At 43.7% G+C, this 14,813-nt stretch overlaps 1 protein-coding gene across 1 annotated transcript in view; it reads left to right on the top strand.

The window, feature by feature from the left end:
- The window catches only part of LOC102005911 (gamma-aminobutyric acid receptor subunit rho-2), a 43,633-nt gene that overhangs the window by 20,914 nt on the left and 7,906 nt on the right, over positions 1-14,813 (top strand). Inside the window, exons 3-6 of the mRNA XM_005377748.2 lie at positions 11,842-11,909; positions 12,310-12,533; positions 13,314-13,396; positions 13,589-13,729. Of these exons, the coding sequence (XP_005377805.1) occupies positions 11,842-11,909; positions 12,310-12,533; positions 13,314-13,396; positions 13,589-13,729 (516 nt within the window). The remainder of the gene's footprint in view (positions 1-11,841; positions 11,910-12,309; positions 12,534-13,313; positions 13,397-13,588; positions 13,730-14,813) is intronic.

Below are 14,813 nucleotides of genomic sequence, written 5' to 3'. Positions count from 1 at the left end.
TTTAGGCTGGCCTTGAGCTCACTTTGTAGCCCAGACTGGCCTTGAATTTGCAACGATCCTCCTGCCTCAGCCTCCCAAGTGCTGGGATTACAGGCATGTGCCACCATGCCTGGCTCCTAGCAATATATCTTGGGAGTCTTTCTCTATCAGTTCATAAAGAGAATTCTTCTGGGTGTGGTGGTGCACACCTGTAATCCCAACACTCAGGAGGCTGAGGCAGAAGGATTGCTGCAAGTTTGAAGCCAGCTTGGGCTACATAGTAAGTTCAAGGCCATCCTGAGCTACATAACGAGATGCTGTCTCAAAAAATAAAAAAGATAATTCTTAATATTTTTAATGGTTTCCTACTATTCCATTATATGGATCTACCACACTTTATTTGATCACTATCTTATTGAAAGGCATTTACTTCCAATATTTTTCTATTACAGATCATATATACATGTCATTTTGGTAGCTTTATACATCTCCAATTTTGATGCTCATAGGATTCTCTAAACAGCCATGGAAAAAGCCCTACATATAAAAACAGCACTGATAACAAGAATGCTTAGCAATGTAGGATCTCCTGACAAGCCAAAAGAATAAAAATCAGGAGAAAAAAATGGACAAAAGAGAAAAACAGTTCACAGAGATGATCTTGAAGCTACAAGTGTATAACAGTGCTCAAGCTTTTACAGAGAGCATTGAAAAGCTGGACCATGACAGGAGTTGGAAGGCACCAGGTTCCGGAGATCCCTTGCCTACAGCCCGTGTGTGTGATCATACATGCAGCACACAGGATGGTGTTGGCATCGTAGTTGCCATGACCCAGGGGTACCTGTCATTGAGACCGCAGAGCCATCTCAGGAGGGTGAGGATAAGAGGAATCCGGAGGAGCTGGGGAGTGAGGGTCTGGAAGCAGAAGACTGAAGATCAGAGAGAGTCACCCCCCGAGTGAGCCTGGGGTCTGCTTGAGTAGCGGGTTGACCTTGTAGAGAGCAGCATGTGACTGGTGCCTCTGCAGGCCTGGGGCAAGGTGTGGGACACTGATGCTCAGAAGGACCTTCTAGAATCCCATGCCAACTTACCTGTCACACTTTCTTCACATAAGCGTTCCCATGCCCTGTGCTTCTCCTGTGTATTTTGTCCCCAACCTTCCAGACACAGCCCAGCCTTCATGTGCTCCACTGTGACAGGGATGGCACTGGATATTGAAGCAATGCATTTTCATCCACAGTAACTACTAGTCCAAGTCCCACGGGGGCTCTCATATCAAGAGCCATGCCAGTTTAGTGTGCTGAGGTGAAGAGAACACGTTACTTCTGTCCTCAAGGCGGCAGTGGGAGACAGGATGCTCTAGAGTTAGACAGGATCTCCGACGGACAGGAAGAGGATGTGGGGGGGCTAGCTCCTGATGTGCCATGGTGGGGGGAGACAGAAGGGCAGGGCAAAGCGGCCACAGACACACACACTCACCTCCCTGTAGAGCCTGGGGCCCAGTGGAAACATCCAGACAGGTGTGAGGGAGCCCAGGAACGTTTTAGGTTTGGTGGGAGGGAGGCTGGTGGTCTACTGCCTGAGCACAGGCTGGGAGGTTGTGTGTGTGTGTGTGTGTGTGTGTGTGTGTGTGTGTGTGCGTGCACATGTGCACACGCATCTACTCATTTGTTGTATACTGAGTGTGAGCAGGGAGGGTGACGCAGTTGTAGTGCGGGGAGGCGGCTGGGTAGACGAGCTGAGGCTGAGCTCCTGGCCATGTCAGGCCTGGGAGGGGTATGACATGCCTCTAGATGTCTGTGCATATACGGTGAGCAGATACAGGTGCCAGGGCAAATAGCAGACCACCCCAGGCTTTGGTCTGCATCCAGAGGCCACAGTGCGGAAGATTTTGCTACTGGAGGCCAAATGGACCCAGATTTGCCGATACAGATGGGAGCCGTTGTTCCGCAGCAGCCAGCAGCTCAGAGCAAGAGCTTAGTGTCAGAGGCCAGATGGCACGGATCGGAGGGTCCCCCTTCTCCTCTGTACCACAAGGTCACCTAAGGTGAGAGGGGTCTGAAATGCTTCAAAACTTGGACCGGACTGAGCTGCCATTAATTGGTTAATAAAAATTTCCCACACTTATGAGGCACAAGGGTCTGTGCAAAAGATTAGAGAAGCTGCCTTTTAAGGAAATTATTGTTTTGTACATCTGAGAAGTGTGGGTTAATTGTCCACTTTGCTACAGTATGCATGTGCTCTTCACGCAGCCCAGAGCGCCTTGTTTCTTCCATACCTGGTGCAATAACCAGTGCTTCAAGGGCCAGCCCAAACGTGGGGCTTTAACGATGCTTCCTCCAGGCCCTGTGGCTTGGATGCATCAGAAGCTGCCTCTGCGGAATCTCACCACTGCCTGAGCTTAGGTTTAACTAAGCCCTCCTTTGGCCTCCTGCTGTATCTGTGGGTGCTCCTGTCATGACTTCTGTGATGTGTCTGCAAACAGAGCTAGTCGTGTCCCTTCATGGATTCTAAACTCCTGGCGAAAGGAACGGGGGCTTATTCACTTCCACATCCTAGACTGCACTGCTTATGGGTCTAGGGGACACAGTTAGTGTACCATTAATGAATGAACCGGCCAGTCAGGGAAGGGAATATGGACCCGAGGAAGTACTGCACACACACAAGGTCTTACCCAAAATGCAGTAACTTTTGTCGTAGTAGCTCTCTACATCACTGAGACACAGTGTCTGTCATCCACAACTTAGAGGAGGAGAGGTTTATCTTGGCTCATGTTTTGGTTCATGTTCTGCTGGCTCTAGAGAAGAAACAGTGTGGCAGACAGGCATGGCAGGGGTAAAGCTGCTCACCTCAGGGCAGCTGGAGAGTGAAGGGAAGAGCCAGGCAGGGAGATATACCCTCCTAGGCTACGCCCCCAGTGACCCAACTCCGCTGAGGAGTATAATCTGCCATGATCCAATCAGCTCCCTAAACCCCTTCCTATAACTGCGTGGGGTTTTGGTGTGTGTGTGTGAGCATCTAGATACAGATGATCACACCTGTGTTGCTTGGTTATTTCTTTAAATATATAGCACCTAAAATATCAAATTAAAAGTAATAGTAGGAAATCGTTTCGCACCTTTATTTTTCCTTTCAATGAAGTTTATAAGTTTGAGAAAAATCTCATCATAAAAGAAAGCTTTGTACAAAAACCTGAAGAGCTCACTGACCATAGCCTTTATTATAGTCTGGCGAAGCCTTGATGTCTTCATTCATTTTAAATCACAAATCCTCCCTGGCTGGTAATACTGAACAATACAAAGAGTCTTTTTACAATCTCCAGGCTAGCTGGGAGCTTGCATTCCTAATGATGACTCGACTTTTTTTGAGTGTGGCCCACAGATTTTCTTGCTGCAGGGCTTCCCTCATTTTATTCTGTGGCATGATTTGAAACGCTCTGCTTCTACCTTCTTTGCAGGAGATAAGGAAGCTGTATGTCTCCATGGCAGCAGCTGGGTGCCTGTGATCTCCTGGAGAACCTAAAAGGTTGGCAGAGATGCTCCTTTCTCCAGTGCAGAGTAAACCCTCTCAGGCCAGCCTGTCTGCCCTCCCACAGGCCTTTCTCTTACTGGCCACATGGACAGTAGTTTTGCTCTACAGCTGTGCCCACCATGACACACAGTCCCCTCACCACAGACCTGAAAGCAATATGTCTGCCTCATCTTAGACCGGAACGTCCAAAACCGTGAGCAAAAGCAAAGCTTACTCTTCCGTGGATTAGCCCGCTTTGTAACAATACCTTAGGTATTGTTATAGTGATAGAAGTCTCACTAACATATGGCAGGAAAGGAGCAGGACACAGTGGACCCCAGCAACCTCAACTAGGCTGTCAGGGAAAGCCGCCTAGAACAGAGATGATGTTTAAACTGAAACCTGGCCCGTGCACTAGATTTGACAATCCCTCAAGGTCCTCAGCCAAGTTTCTCAGACAAACTTTTAAGCCACTGTTTCCAGATACTGGTTTCTCAAAATATCAATAGGCATTATGTTTTTAACCATTTATTAACACTTTGAGCTATAATATACACTGAGTAAGGGCACTGAACAAATGTATAATGAAAGGGCTTAAAATAAAGAAAAACACTCAGGTGACCATCGCTTAGATCCGCAAAAAAAGTATTCCTTTTCCCTAGGAACCTATCCTCTCTTAACATGCCACTGAAGTCAGTTACCTCATGGTAATCACTGTCTCCCTTTTCTTTATGCTTTTAGCACCAATGTGTGTAAGCTTCAACCCCATAATTTAGTTTTGTATGTTTTGTAATTTTATATAAATGGAATCATACTGCACAAACTCATCCAAGAGATGAAAGTCATACATATCATTGCATGTAACTATAATAGAATATTAGTATTACATTGTGTGCATATACCACAGTGGACATATCCAATACTATAGATAAAGTCCAACTTATCAATAGATAGACATTTGGGAGATTTTCAACTTTTAGCTACTACAAAAATATTTTATGAACATTTTTATGTATGCGTCCTGGTGCACATTTGCTAGATACTGTCTTTCAAGGTGGTTGTACCAATTTACACCCTCACTGGCAATGTATGAGAATTCCATGTGCTCCACATCCTTGTCAACACTAGGTGTAGCCATTCTTTCATCTGAGCCAATTTTGTTGGTAGATAGTAATTGGATCTAACTATTGTTTTAATGGAACTATTGATGCCATCACACACTTTTTGCTGTCCGTTGTTTACTTCCTCTCTTCTTAAATGCATATTGAGGTCTCTTGCCTGCTTTTGTATTGGGTTGTCTGACTTGTTCTTAGTGGGAGTCTTTGGAGCTATTTATATTTTCTGTATATGAACTCTTTGCCAGTTATATGTATTACAAACATCTTCTCCTACTGTATGCTTTGCTTTTTCACTCTCTTCTTGGTGTCTTTTGATAAAAGTTTTGATTTTTTTCAATGTAATTTTTTCATTGAAACATAACACACATACAGAAAAGTAACCAAAGCATAAGTGTGCAGTCAGTGAATTATCAAAAAGGGAGCATATTTGTGTGGCCAGCACCCAGATGAACACAGAACATTTCCACAACTCCAGAAAATCCCTTCTCCTAGTCACCAAACCTTCACCATGGGTAACCACGATGACTTCTGACAGCAATGATTAATTTTGCTAAGTGGTCTTAATTTTGATATATATTTATTGGTTTTTCTCCTTATGGTTGTACTTTTGTGTCTTGATTAACATATTGGTGATATATTGTTAGGAATATATTTTTTGTTATATTCTGGAGTGGTTTTTTCTTTGTTTTGTTTTTGCCTTTCATATTTAGATCTATTAGAGTTATTTTGTATTTTGGATATTTTCATATGGATGGCCAATTGTTCCAGCAATAGTTATTAAAGATACACTGAAGTGCCCATAAGAGTGTGTGTGTTCCTGAACTCTCAGTTCTGTCCCATCTGGCCATTGCCCGTCTTCACTACCATAATTATTCCCACGGTGATATAAATCTCCACCTCTCCCAAAACAAATCTTCACTCTTTCTTCAAGGAGAACTTCCCTTAGGCCTTGGAACTTTATAATCATCTCTTTCAAGTGCTATAAGAAAGTCTAATGACACTTGACCGGAAATGCATTGAGTCTATAGGTAAATATATGGGATAATCTATGTCTTTATACAGTGGAATCTTCCAGTACATCAACTGATACGTTTCTCCTCTTACTTAGAGACTTTTAGATAGTTTGTTAGATCCATTTCTAGTTACAAATTCTTAGGCATTTTGATATTTGACAGTTAGAAAATTCCTTTTCTAACTTTGCTGGTACAAAGCAATACAATTTTTTAATGTATTGATTTTGTATTCAATAATCTTATTAAAATCTCTTACTGATTTTATAATTTTAATGTGCTGATTTCAAATGGATAACCGTATAGCACACAAATAATAACACTGTTTCTTTCCAGCTGTCCTGACTTTTTTTTTCATTTTTTGCCTTAGTGCACTGGCTAGGCCTCTTAGAGCAACATCAAGTAGAAGCAGCATTAATAGGCATTCTGCTCTCATTCCTAGCCTTAAAGGAAACCACAACACTTCACAGCTAGATACAGTGTTTATGTAGCTATTTATTTCTAGCTATCTCTTTTCAGATTGAGGAGGTACCCTTGTGTTCCCATGTGTCTTTAAAAATTATAAATAGGTACTGATTTCATAAAGGCTTTTCCTACTCCTACTGAGATATGTTTTTCTCTTTTAGTTTATAAAATTATATTAATTGATTTTATTTTTATAATTTCCAGTTTCTTTCTTTTCTGTTTTCTTTTTTCTCTTCCCTCTTTCTCTCTCCCCTTCTTTTCTCCCCCCCTTCCTCTTCCTTCCTTCCTTCTTTCCTTCCTTCCTTCTTTCTATCCCCCCCTTCCTCTTCCTTCCTTCCTTCTTTCCTTCCTTCCTTCTTTCTAGTACTGGGGATTAAACCCAGTGGTGCTCTACCATTGACCTACACTCTCAGCCCTTTTTCGAATTTTTAGAATTTTTTTTTTTTTTTTTTGGTCTTGGTTTTTCTCCGGTACCGGGAACCGAACTCACGACCTTGTGCTTGCCAGGCAGGCGCTTTGCCGCTGAGCTAAATCCCCAGCCCCGAATTTTTAGAATTTTGATACAAAGTCTCACTAACTTGCCCAAGTTAGCTGGAATCTGCAGTCCACCTGCCTTAGCTCTTGAGTAGCTGCAGTTACAAGAGTCTGCCACTGTTCCTGGTTCTCAGCGGTCATTTAAAAAAAATCTCTTTGTGTGTGGCAGACTTAGATATTTTTAAATTTATGTTATTTCGATGTCTGGATTCCCCTTGTTTCTATGATCTGTTTTTCCTGCTGTTTATCATATAGCGCTTATTTTCTTACATGCTTGGTTACTTTTGCTTATGAACGGTATATTTACAATATTTTAAAGGAAGTTTTTGGAGACCTCGGATGATGTTATTGTCCTCCAGGGAGGATTTGTATTTATTTCTGTCAGGTACCTGCTGGCAGCAGCACTCTAGGTAGTTCTAATCAATGACTGGGTTTGAAGCTAAGCAGCACACCATGAAAAGATATGTCCGCCCTCATTGCTAAGGTGTGCTTTTCAGGGTCTGGGTGCAAATCAGCCAGCCTAGAGGACTCTGGCCCCTGGATGCATGAAATTGTCAAGAACATCGCTCACCCTTGAAATTCCCCTCTAGAACAGGCAACTCCTCCAGGAGAAGTGAGTCCACACACTGAGCCCATCTCATGGGGCCTCTGTTTCCCTCCAGCTCCCTGAGCTTAAACTAATCTGTTATCTCTGCTGTGCTCAAAAAGAAGACAGCTTCTTTTGTCTACTTTTGTCCAGATTTTAAGTTTTCAATAGAAACTTTCCTGTAAATTACTCAGCTTGCTATTACTAAAGGTGGAAGTTATTAATTTTCCAATGTTAAAATGAATATTGCATTTTTGGAACTTACCTGATTTTAAATTTGATTTGCTAGCTTTTATAATTTATTAGTGGATTTTACAGGAATGTTTGGTGGTGGTGGTGGTACTAGGGATTTAGCTCAGGGCCTATGTACTGAATTCTGTCTCAGCCCGTTGAATTTTATTTTATTTTTTAAATTTTTAGACAGGGTCTCACTAGGTCACCCAGGTGGGCTCAAATTTGTGATCTGCTTGCTTCAGTCTCCAGAAGTGCTAGGATTACAGCATGTGCTAGGATGCCTGGCTTATTTGTTAATATTTATATAGGATTTTTGATTCTGTGTTTCAGAGTGAGGTTGACTTGTAATTTGCTTGCTCAGGCAGTCCTTTTCTGACATCATAAAATAAACTGATGTTATTTGATACTTCTTTCGATTCATTTAATATTCTTTTTACATTCTTCAGAAGAGTACCTAAAAGATTGTTATTACTGCTTCCTAAACCTTGAGTAGGTTGCTAGTGAAGACACCTGAACCTGTTATTTTCTCGGCAGGACAAATTTTAATTACAGACTCAAATTTTAAAAAATAGCTATAACACCTTTCAGATTTTTGTATTTGGCTTTTTATCAATGTTGATTGATATTTTATATATTTATGGTAATTTGTCCATATATCTATATTTTAAAGTTTATTAGCAAAATTTGTTCAGAAGAACCTCTTTTTATCTTTTTTATGTGTACAAAATATATAGTGATGTCTTCTCATTGCTGATATTGGTTATTTTTGCCTTCTTTCTGTTTTGCAAAATTAATCTTGCCAAAGTTTTATCAATTTTATTCATCCTTTCAAAGAACAAATATGTATATGTTTGGTACTGGGAATTGAACTCAGGACCTTGTGCTTGTGAGGTAGGTGCTTGTGCCCCTGAGCTATATCAAAGAGCAAATATTTGGCTTTATTGATCCTCTTAGTTGTATATTTGCTTCTATATTAATACTTTTTGTTTTTATCATTATAATTTCCTTCCATAAATTTAATTTGTGGTACTTTTCCTAAATTTTAAGGTGAATGATTAGCTTATTAATCATTTCTGCTTTTCTAATTTTTCCAGTTAAAGTTATAAATTTCTCTATAAGAAAAATTGTCTATATTCCATAAATTTTGATATGTATTTTAAAAATCACTTAATTTACACTTATTAAATGGGGTTTTCAGTATATTCCTTTTGTTCCAAATAGGCAGATATTTTCTATAGACGTATATATATTGTATCTGAGACAGACTTACAATAGTTTGCTTAGGCTAATTTTGAACTGCTGGGCTCAAGAAATCTTTATGCTTTAACCTCCCCAGGAACTGGGGCTATAGGTATGTGCCACCTTGCTCAGTTCTACTTATGTTTTTGTTATTAATTTCTAGTGATTATTAAAGTCATATCTTATATAAATTTTAGTCTTTTGAAATCTGTTGAAATTGCTTTTTGGCATTTATTATTCTACTATATCCTTTCTGTTGTTCCTATTTTTCACTCTGCTTTCTTTTGAATTATTTCTGGTTATTTCTATTTCAGTTTGGAAAGTACATACTCTTACTCTTTCTTGGTGAAGTACATTCTGTCTTACTATTTCTTGGTGATTCTACACAAATGAAAATGACCTGAATCATTGGCTTGTCATACTTATATGTTAATTAGCTACTTTTATTGTTCACCTGGATAATGCAGTGCAAAGTTATTTTAGTTTTTTCAACCCCCACAGTAAATGTAACATCACACACAGATACACACACACACATATGTGCACGTGTGCACATGCAGTGTGTCCTAGGGCTTCACATGTGCCAGGCAAGTGCTTCACCACTGAGGTGTGCACGGCCCTTAGACTAGTATTTTCTTTCCAACCTCTGATAGGATTCAGCTCTACTCAGAACAGAAAATTGTTAATGGAAAGAGAGAAACATCATTACTCTTGGGTTTGGACTTTTACTCAAAACCAGCCGGGGAAGGGCCACAAAATAGAGAGATCAGGTGAGCAGCACTAAGGAGGGTGAAAGGCAGAGCTCAAGAGACAGAAAGCAGGGCCACCGACCCTGTTAGAGCCTGAGGGGTGAGTTTCCCCAAAAGCAATCCTGTAGCCTCCCGAATACACGTTCTACCAGAGCACTTGCTGCCAGTAACCGGGGCACCTGAGGTCTTGGCCTGCAGTCCATGTAGGCAATGTCTTGGGAGCACGGATCTTTCAAAAGTTTTATCAGATTTCTCCTTAAAGGGGCGGCTGGAGCTGTGGAGAGCAGGCCAGGCGCTGAGAACAGAGAGGCACAGTCACAGATGCCATGCGCGCGCTGGTATATTTCATCTGGAAAATGCTCTGAGCCAAACTGGTCAAACACTGGGGGTATTATCTTCAAACCAGGCCACTAGACATTTGCCCAAAGAGGGTATTGTTTCGTTCATTTGGTTCTTGGAGCCGTGTAGCAGGTCACTTGGCGCTTTAGAGGAAAGGAATGAGGGGTACTCGGGAGTTGGGTAGATGGAGTACAGAACACGTTCCACTAGAGGCAGGGCTGGCCTGGGTTTCCAAGCCCTGATGCTGGCCATTTTAGTATCTCAGATTAAGGAAGGGTTCTCGACCATGAGGTAATTAACCAGCCTCTGTTCCTTCTGCGCCACCACGTGGGGGTCTAGGGTACTGGGAGGGTCTGGGCCCGAATTCCTGCAGACCTCCCCCATATTACAAGGCCCTGGCCCTGATGAGGGGGCTCTTCCTCCACTGACCATTCCACTTCTGATTCTCTTAGTGCTCTGGAGCCCGTCGTAAGAACAGAAAGTGCTGTCAGAGCAGGGGTTTCTCAAGGACCCGGATCTATGCCATCAGTTGAGGAACATAGCAAGCCAGAAAGGTCTATTTTCGCTCTGCTTTATCTGAGAGGGAAAAAGGAAGATTAAAAATAAAGCAATTGTGCTCATTTACTCGCATGTTTAAGAGCAGAACGTTCTCCCAGTCTATTGAGCTCAGCAGAAACACCCAATCTCGAATGGTGGATTTTAAGGGTTAGCAAGTCTCTAAGGAAGTCGGGGAGAGTCAGTGAGAGCATCCAATCTCCTGGGCCACCTCCAAAAGGACCCTCACTCCACATTTGGGCTGGAATGGAAGATTAAGCCTCCTGGGTCCTACTTATGCCTTGTCAAGTACTCTGGTCCTCATTTTGTGTCCTCAGCCAAACCCTCAAACTCTTCTAGTTCTTCTCATTTCCTAAGACCCAGACTCGCCCTGCCCAATGGGTCTCCCTGCTCAGGCTACCCAGGATCAGAGTATCTTTTTCTTCCTGGTCAGGGCTAAAGGGCCCATGTACGGAGGGGCTGGACATTTGACAATGCCCCCTCCCCCCGAGGCCCAGCCCTTGATGCTCCAGAAACATGTTTTTGGCTACGAGTGTAAGAAAATTTGTTAATATACTTGACAGATACAGATTTTAAATTTATCCTGTTTTTTATATTAAAATATAAAAACATTTTACTGAGGTATAATATATATAAAGAGAAGTGCACAGCTTTTAACGTACAGCTCGTTAAACTGTCACAAAGTGCACTTGCCAAAGTAACCATCATCCAGCTCAAGGAAAAGGTGCCCAGATATCACAGAGGAGCCCAGGTCTAGAAATCATATTTTGTTTGTTTTTTCCCAGTTTTAGAAATCTTGCTAGGGGCCAGATGAAGTTGAATGCTAGTTTCTATGCTACATGTCCTGAAAGATTTCCAAATCTTGCCCAGTATTGTCTTTCACTGTGCTCTAACTTTGCAGAGATCTGGTGTCCCACTAGATGGAAGGCTTCTGGAGGATAGGCCCCCTGCTCTATGTGGCGTTCTCTGTAGGCAGAATGCCAGTGACTGGAGGAGTTCAAAACCCAGGCATACAGGTGAACCACCCTCAGGTCAGGGGCTGTTAGGCTTCGTTCTGTGCTTTTGGGTGTTGGAGGGCGCTGTGGTTTGGGTCTGAAGTGTCCCTGTAAAGCCTGTTGTGCTCAGAAGCAAGGTTCTCAGAAGGTGATGGCTGTGGGAGTGAGGCTCCTCTCCCCGGGTCCTCCCTTCCCTCTCTGCTTCCTGGTCTCATTGATATGAGCAGCTTTCCTGCACAGCAGGCTCTTCCTCCATGGCATGTCTGCCTGGGAGCTCACTGACTATGGACTGAAACCTCTAAAAAAAAGTGAGCTAAAATAAACCTCTCCTTTAAGTTGTGGGACTCGGGTATTGTGTCTCAGCAGTAAGTAAGAAAGTGAGTAGGGCAGGGAAGAACAAATGACCAGGGACTCAGCATAGAATCGCGGACCACTTTGTCACCTCTGCTGCAGTCAAGGGGGTGGGCAGTCTCTTAGCTCAAGGCAGAGAGGAATTGGCCGTAACCAGCTGTCTCTGCTCTTCTGCAGGCCCTGCCATCCCGGTGGGTGTGGACGTGCAGGTGGAGAGTCTGGACAGCATCTCCGAGGTGGACATGGTATGCACGCCCAGGGCTGGCGGCCCCCGGGGAAGGTCACACGGCTGAGATGTTGTGGGAGCGTGTGGCATGGTGGCCTTGGTGGTGCAGGCTGTGCCTGTGAGCACACAGTGGGAGCCGAAGGTGATAAAATAGGGAGTTGGAAGTTGGGTTAGGGACAGCAAAATCTAGAACAGTGTTCTCAAGCTTCATGGGTTAGCTACAGTTTCATTTGCAAAGTTTAGAGAGTGGGCAGCTCAGTCGCCTGAAGTCCCGTCACATCGGCCACTGTGCCAGGGCTGAAGAGCTGTCGCTCCTGTCTGGAGCTGAGCCTGCAGTGTCCACCACAGTGAAGTAGGACGGGACTGTGGGGAAGGAAGCTCTAAATCACTTCTGTCTGGTCTTGCCCGCGGCTCCTCAGGACTTCACCATGACTCTATATCTGAGACACTACTGGAAGGACGAGAGGCTGGCCTTTCCCAGCACCAGCAACAAGAGTATGACCTTCGATGGCCGCCTGGTGAAGAAGATCTGGGTCCCTGACGTCTTCTTTGTTCACTCCAAAAGGTCGTTCATCCATGACACCACCACTGACAACATCATGCTGAGGGTGTTTCCGGACGGCCAAGTGCTGTACAGCATGAGGTGATATTCACAAAGCCACTGTCCCTTTGTCCAGTATGATGCCAATGTTGTGGTCAGCGCCTTTGGCCCTGAAGTTTGTCACTGTGGCTGGGTCTGTGGGATGGCACAAGCTTTCGCTGTCAGTCCAAATTGTCTGAAGGTGAAATGGCCACCCCCGTAGGTGGTGACCTCCTCTTCAGTGCCGCTCATAAGCTTATATTAGAAGACTACTTTGGCCATAATGAGTTGCCGGACACGAATACCTCCTAGGAGAGTCTATAGTTCTAGTTTATTGGTAATAAAGATAAGAAAAAACCTCACTAGTACTTATGTGTATTGAGGGCTGCTGCAGAATGGCTTCTGGCCTTACTAGAGTGATGCAAATCATCACATCTATTCCACATCTTCCTGGCCTGCTTGTATGATTTACCAGAATTCAGTGCTAATGCCAATCACTTTCTGGCCTTGGGTGGCATGAAGCATGAGCCTCCTAGGCATCTCTGAGGGGAGGCAGCCCTGCTGGCTGAGGGCCATGACCAGCGAAGGGTCCCGGGGTGGGTCACTAACAGCCAAGCCTCACCCCAGTAGCCAGAGAGGGGAGCAGCATCCCAGTAAAGGGGATCCAGTGGGGCGGCAGTAACCACTTCCACAGAAGACAAAACTAGGGGTTCATTACGGTTTTGTGCCTGTGTTTCCAGACTTCAGAAGCAGACACGGCTGTATTCTGTGTCTTCCTAACTCTGGGCGGGTGTGAGCCGGTAGCTCACTGCACAAGCCAACATTTGCGTTTGTGTCATGTAGGATTACTGTCACTGCCATGTGCAACATGGACTTCAGCCACTTTCCCCTGGACTCCCAGACCTGCTCGCTGGAGCTGGAGAGCTGTAAGTATCAGTGTTTTCAATTCCTTCGCCTTATTTCCTCTCGTCTTTCTGCTGGTTGCATAGCCTTGAGACCGAGTGCTGCCTGTCAGCTGTAGGGCCTGTTTCCCCCTCAGCTGCTGTAGGGTTTCTCTGGTGCTTCACGCTGCGTCAGAAGCAAAGGAGTCCAAGTAACTTGTTTTCCTCTCCCCAAAGATGCATACACAGATGAAGATCTGATGCTGTATTGGAAGAACGGGGATGAATCCCTGAAAACAGATGAGAAGATCTCCTTATCTCAGTTTTTGATTCAGAAATTTCACACAACTTCCAGACTGGCCTTCTACAGCAGTACTGGTAGCTAACTTTTGCCACAGTTTGATTCAGATGTGAGGGGGAAAAGCATTACAATTCTTCTTCAGCTGTAAACTCTTCTATTCTCAATGAAAATCAAGTCTGAATGTTAAAACAATGCACAGTTCCAAAATATAAACAGTGTTTAAAAGCAAGGAGCAGAGGGTAAAAAAAAAAAAAATTGTTCTCCCTGAGAGCCCATTGCCAGAGGTAACACTCTTCAGGGTATTTAGCTTTAAGTGTACAGTTTTCTAAGGAGGGAGCTGTGTTTTAGGTGCTGTTCTATAACCTGACTTGTTCTGCTTACCAATATGGATGGATGGATGGTTTCCAAGGGAATATATTTATTAGCTATATTGATACCTTAGGTTATTTCATGTTTGGCTGGTTCTGGAAATTGAACACAGGGCCCTGAGTATGCTAACTACATGTTCTACCATAGACTTACACCCTAGGGGCCAGTAGGTACATTTTTCTCATGCTTAATTTAATCTCTTCTTGGGTCTTGGGCTACATTTGAAGTCTTGGGAGGATCCATCTGTCAGCTGTCTCTAATCTCACCTTTAACTCTGAGATTCATTTCTTATGATTGCTGTAACAAAGTACCACAAACCAGATAATTAAAACAGCAGAAATCTATCTCTTATGATTTTTGAGGCCAGAGATCTGATGGCCGTGCTCCCTTTGAAGAATCCTCTAGGGAAGAACCCTTCCAACATGTTCCCAGTTTCCAGTGGCAGCCAGCAATTGTTGGCATTCCTTGGCTTGCTGCTGCATCCCTTGGATCTCTGCCTCTGTCATCAAATGGCCTCCCACACCCTCAGCCTGGAGCTGGGACGCACAAGTGTATCCTCATGTGCTGTTCTCCTCCCTGTGTGTCCAGGCCCAAGGTTCTCTCTCCTGTAGTCACCAGTCGTTGGATTAGGGCCCATCCTAATCCAGTATGACCTCATTTTACCTTATTCACTTCTGCAAAGACCCCATTTCCAAATGAGGTTACATTCATAGGTACTGGGCGTTAGAACCTGCACATATCTTATAAGAAGTTGAAGTGTCAGGAGTAGAGCTAATGACAGGCTTTAAGATG

The sequence above is a fragment of the Chinchilla lanigera genome, unplaced genomic scaffold, assembly GCF_000276665.1.
Source record: "Chinchilla lanigera isolate Chin_1 unplaced genomic scaffold, ChiLan1.0 scaffold00010, whole genome shotgun sequence".
NCBI lineage: Eukaryota > Metazoa > Chordata > Mammalia > Rodentia > Chinchillidae > Chinchilla > Chinchilla lanigera.
The sequence above is the reverse complement of the archived record's forward strand: the minus strand, read 5'-3'. Positions and strand labels throughout refer to the sequence as shown.